Raw genomic sequence first — 5794 nt, forward strand, 5'->3', positions numbered from 1 at the left:
TTTCACCTTTCAATTAGTATATATGGGAAAAGGATTAAGCTCAAATTTTGCTCCTCAAATTAGTCAATTCGACTGGTAGGGACACAGGGTATCAGGCTTAATATCTATTCTTGGAAGATTTTCCACTCGTTAAGAACAATAAAGTTCCAAAACAAATACCCTTATGTTCGAGCAGCGTGGACTTTCAGCCACAGACAACTCAAATCAAGACTAGTAGGCATTAACCAAAAGCAGTCGAGTTCGATTTTCAAATCACACCCTAAATCCACCTTGAAGCAGCAAAATTGGATGTTCATAGGATTAAAATATCCTAAAAAAATAAGTAAACATAAGCAAATTCCAAAACTGGATACTAGTTTTCAAAATCTCTATTGCTGCAATAATTGCTTAAGCCAACCTGACAGCACAAATGAAAATCAACTTAAACTTTGTAACCCCTGCTCTTTCTTCTTCCACGTGCCCTCTCAAACTTTCTTCCCTTTGAACGCACATATGGTTTGGTGTGGCTGTGTGGAACACCAGGTGCTGGACCAAAGTGCTTCACCGCTTCACGAGCATTCTTAGGACCTCTGAGGAGAAGCTGCACATTGACATACTAATATTAACACACAACTTCTTAGATTGACATTGAAGTCATTTCAGTAATCATGAGAAGACAGTGATGACTCTTCAATTTTAGAAGAAACCCAAGAACTTATGTCCATCTGCCACATATGACAGGAGACGCAAAACAAGCCGAAGTAGTTGGTTTGGTGTTTTCTTATACTTCCTCTTCCAACATGGAAGCATGGATAATACAATGCATTCATAGCCACCAAGCACAAAATCAAACTTGCACAATTTAAGCATATGACATGCACACAAGAAAGTATACCATGCATTCTATCAGTTGCATGAATTTTCACAATCAACAACCAACCATATTAAGTTCAAAAAATTGATGCTTGCACGGCCTTTTACTTGATAAGCCCCTTATCCGGGCAAATTTGATTAACATCTTTGTTCCTGGTACATAACTTTTAAATGCAATTAACATTTTTAGTATTAAGTGACATAACAAATTATTTAGAATCAAAGTGACACTTGACCACTTCAAAAATCAAATGAACACAAAAGAAAATTGTTTTGGGAGCACATCACACGTCTTTCTCTGTTGCATGGATTTTCAAAATCAGCACCTACTCCAGTATGTAATGTAAAATTAGAAATCCTGATGCTTGGGTAATAGAATGGTCACCTTGCAACATGCACATACAGCTTTTTTAAGTTTCAATTTTGTTAGCCCCATTTTTTGCCAATTTCAACTCGCGGATTTTACTATATCTGAACATAAGAAGTGTTCTTCTAAAGAAACAGGGGAAACAAACCAAATATAATTCAGAACTCGATTTTTTTTGACAAGTCATGCACAACGCAGATTGATGCAATATAGCACCGCTATCGCTCGAAATTAAATTAAAGAAGTCAAACAGTTGCCTTATTCCTTAAATAAAACAACTGTTTGCATTGCATAACATTTCTCCTTGTCGGGAAAATTTCACGAGGAAAGCCTTCCCCAAAGTTTGTCTCCCAAAAGAGATAAAAAATAAATTGAAAAGCAAGAAAGATGTTATCCTATAACATTGAAGCGCAACTCCATGGATTCAACTAGGAAAAGGCTCAAGCAGATAGGATTCTTTTAGGTTTTCTCTATGCACAGATAAAATCTTCAGAATCATATAGAGATTCCCAAGAAGAACTATGTGCAATGAACAACGCAGCTATATTGATCAATCTAAGACTATAATGCATCAATATCTGAACACTAGTAGTGACATCAAAACTTAACTACCTTTATAGCTTAACTGAAACTTGATAGAAATTTACAGTCAGAAGATAAAAGAGCGATAAGGTTAAGACTCAATACCGTGTTCTGACCAAGTGGGGCCCTAAGAGCAAGCTGATCAAATGTCAAACACTCTCCACCAGCCTTCTCAATCCTTGCCCTTGCAGTTTTTGTGAACCTTAAAGCACACACCTTCAGTGTCGGAACATCATAAGCCCTAACATCATCCGTAATGGTACCAACAATGACGGCAATCTTACCCTCCTAAAACATAACATCAGCAAATATCAACTTCAGTCCATAAAATGAATTTGAACGCCAACAGATACACGCAAAAGGAGAAGAGATGTACCTTTCCTTTGGCATAAGATATCAACCTCGAAAGGGAAAGAGGTGGTTTGTTTGTCTTGCTCATAAATAGCCGCTTAAGAATCACAGCATTGAACTTGCTTCCGGTCCTCCGCACCAAAAATCGGTAAAGCTATTAACATACAACAAAATCCACTAGTCAAACATTTGACAAGATTTGAGGGGAAAAAACAATAGAGAAAGTTAGAGGAATCAAACCTTGACAAGGAGTTTCAAGTAAACATCGTCAGACTTAGGCGCTGTGCGCTTCGTCTTCTTGCTCTTACCCCCCGCTTTCAGATCTATCCCCTGCTCACCACAAAAACATTGGTTCTTTTTGTAAATAACAGAAAATCGATTCTTACTTGTTAATCCATATAATTACAACTTTGAGAAGAAGATACATGTAGTAAGTAAACACAATATGATAATCTGATTCACTATAAGTGTGGTTCACCATTTAAAATTGTGCAAACAATACATGTATTAGGTTTGGTCTAATTAGACAGAGGAAAGAATATCTAACCATTTGATTCCGTCAGAGAACGCCAAGGTGAGGAGCTCGCTGCTGGAGAAAGATATGGCCGAGTACTAGCAAGTTAGCAGCTTAGGGTTTGCCAGGAATTTAAGCAAGAAGCTGATCTCAATTTGGGCTTTTTCTTTTTCTTTGCATTTTCATCCAGCCCATTATGAGGAATTTTGGGCTTAAGCCCAGGTCGCCGATAAGATGAGTCTTATAAATTGAGAGTAAACTACACAATCTGCCTATCAAACCTAAAGTAATTAATCATGGGTGAATGACACACTTACCCACAAAAATAAAATTATTTATCCTTACCTACTTATTTATTTTTTGGAAAATTATCAGCTATGTCCATTTATAAGTAGCTCGTTACAAAAATTGGTCAATTGATAAAATATTACTAATATTAGGCAATTTGATATTTGTAGCAAAAAAATATCAAATTTTTGCTTTGTTTGAGTGGGTGCTATTAGAATAGATTGGGCACAACTTAAGGAGATTGAATCTCAGTTTTGGGATGATTTGGTGAAGTTTTGAGGTGGTTTGAATTGAAAATTCGAAGTAAAAACTGAACATGAAAAAAATAATATGTGTATCACATATGTATCATATTTGTATCAGTTATGTATCACATGTATATCCATGTATACCTGTGTGTGAGATACATGCGTGATACATGTGTCGAATAAGACTTTTTTTGAACTCGATTTAATTACGAATTTTGATACAAAACCAGGTCAAATCACCTCCAATCTTCCTCAAATTTTGTATATTGACTTATCTATATATTTTCAATGAATTTCAACTATACCCATCGAAAAAGTTCCTTTTTGTTTAGATTTTTGGAATATTGTATATATTTTTGTATTTCATCACCTTATTTGCTATCTAGTGTTGCTAATCACACGTAAAAATATGGAAGGTAATTTTTGCATGTGATTCTTTGAGAGAAAGAACCCTAATATTTGGTTTTTCAATTTTTGTTGGCTAGTTTTAGTAAGTCTATGACTAATGACTAGAGGTTGGTAAGTTGAGATTTATTTGGGACAATTGTGTAAGTTTTTCTTATTTTTCTACCCATCAAACTAATTGCATGTCCTACCAATAGTAGTTTTTGTGAGGAATTTTCTCATTTTTTTTCCAATTCTTTTTTATTTTTATGCTTCTTTCTTTTTTCTTTCTTTTCTCCTTTTCTTTTTTCTCGTTTTCTTCTTATTTTTTTCTTTTTCTCTTTTATTCATTTATTTTTGCCCAAATCATATTATTGTTATTTTTAACATAACTTATTTCACACCAATTTTGACTCCTTCTTTATTTATTTTTCTTTATTTCTTGTTCCTTTTCTAATTCTATTTAACTCATTTTTTCTTTTTCTTTTCTTTATTTCTTGTTCCTTTTCTAATTTCATTTAAGTTCTTTTTGTTATATTCTTTTTCTCTTCATAATCTAATTTCATTTACTGTTTTTACTATTTTTTTATACAATAAGAAAAATAACTGATATAATAAATATTTGTTCACATTTTTTTAATATAACTAGTATAATATACCTTTTGTCTTTTTTCTCATTTTTTTTAAATTCAATTATGAAACTGAAATAATATCAATTGTCACTTGATCTAATTCACTGATTTTTACATTGACTGCTACTGAGCACCATAAATTATATAATACGATTTTAAGAATAAACACGTGATTGTCATGCAAATCTTGATCTCGTTCCCTACAAATATAAGTATACACTCTACCATTAGCAGTAACATAATCAGTTATGGAGCAAGAAAACATAATTTACGGTCACCAAATCTCCATATATACTAGTTAGAATAGAAATGATAATAAAATACTAGAAAATGCAATAAAAATATAAGTAGCAAAAAAAGACTTTTAGTAGCATATGATACTAATATGGTATACATGTATACCAACAGAGTATATGATTGCTCTAGAATATTGCTACAACTATCTGAGACAATATTACTGTACCAAAACATTAAAAGATGTAATAAAAGTATGAGAAAATTATATGTTCGCATTTCAAGCTAAATATTCGCAAAGCGGCTTGCTCATTCTGTATACTAACAGGGTATATAATTGTATGGGATCGTTCTAACAATTGCCTACAACTATAAAAACTATTACATAATACATATAATTTAGGTCCATCAGCACACACAAAAATCAACACTGCAAATTATGTTCATATAAATAATTGCAGAATATAATTCACTTAAAAATACAGCTAAAACAACCAAAAAAATGTTAAAACTACCATATGATACCAACATGGTATACAGTTTTACTGGTTAATTTCCGACAACTATATGACTATACTACTATTACATTAATACACATGCATAAAGAGAAAAATAAAAAAATAGCGTATCACATATTAATATAATAAAGTATTTCAAAATATTTTACTATATTACTATTGTTAAACGAAAATCAAATAGTTTACCAATTAAATGCAGCTAATACAATAAAAAAATGATTCAACTAGCATATGATACCAATATTGTATATAGTTATACTAATGTAACGTACTAACCGGTCGTTTTTAGCTTTTGAACTTCGCACGCAAGTTCTCGGGCATGACTAGCCCCGTGTGATTTATTATGACTTATGTAAATCGTCGGTTTTGGTTTTCAGGGTAATCGAAATGGATTTGAAAGAATAGTTCTTAGTTTGAAGCTTAAAATTTAAAAGGTTTGACCAAGTTTTGACTTTTTAGTATTCGATCTCGGATTTGGATTTTTATAATTTGATTAGCTCCATTAGGTGATTTTGGACTTGGGAGCGCGTCCGGAATGTATTTTGGAGGTCCGTGGTAGATTTATGCTTGAATTGGTGAAATTGAAACTTTGCCATTTTTCGGTTGGTAGCGGAAATTTCGATATCGGGGTCAGAATGGAATTCCGGAAATTGGAGTAGGTCCGTTGTGTCATTTGTAATGTGTGTGCAAAATTTTAGTTCATTCGGACGAGGTTTGAAAGACTTTTTGATCGAATTCGGAATTCGGAAGTTTTGGAATTCTTAGGCTTGAATCTGAGGGTGATTCGATGTTTTGATATTGTTTTGAGCGTTCCAAAGTTTGAA

At 32.9% G+C, this 5794-nt stretch overlaps 1 protein-coding gene across 1 annotated transcript; it reads right to left on the bottom strand.

The window, feature by feature from the left end:
- Nucleotides 1–270: 270 nt before the first annotated feature.
- Nucleotides 271–2826, bottom strand: LOC107827387 (large ribosomal subunit protein eL18y-like). Its single transcript, XM_016654516.2, has 5 exons — nt 2700–2826; nt 2393–2482; nt 2178–2306; nt 1907–2089; nt 271–580 (listed from the first exon to the last, which is right to left on the bottom strand). Exons 1-5 carry the CDS (start codon nt 2700–2702, stop codon nt 422–424), a joined length of 564 nt encoding a protein of 187 aa, XP_016510002.1. The 5' UTR covers nt 2703–2826; the 3' UTR covers nt 271–421.
- Nucleotides 2827–5794: the final 2968 nt, after the last annotated feature.

Source organism: Nicotiana tabacum, chromosome 5 (assembly GCF_000715075.1).
Source record: "Nicotiana tabacum cultivar K326 chromosome 5, ASM71507v2, whole genome shotgun sequence".
NCBI classification, from domain to species: domain Eukaryota; kingdom Viridiplantae; phylum Streptophyta; class Magnoliopsida; order Solanales; family Solanaceae; genus Nicotiana; species Nicotiana tabacum.

Excerpts from the sequence above, each read along its gene's own strand:
- LOC107827387 (XM_016654516.2), bottom strand. Across the intron at positions 2,307-2,392 it reads ACTTGAAACTCCTTGTCAAG|CTTTACCGATTTTTGGTGCG; the intron begins GTTTGATTCCTC and ends GTATGTTAATAG. Across the intron at positions 2,090-2,177 it reads TATCTTATGCCAAAGGAAAG|GAGGGTAAGATTGCCGTCAT; the intron begins GTACATCTCTTC and ends GTTATGTTTTAG.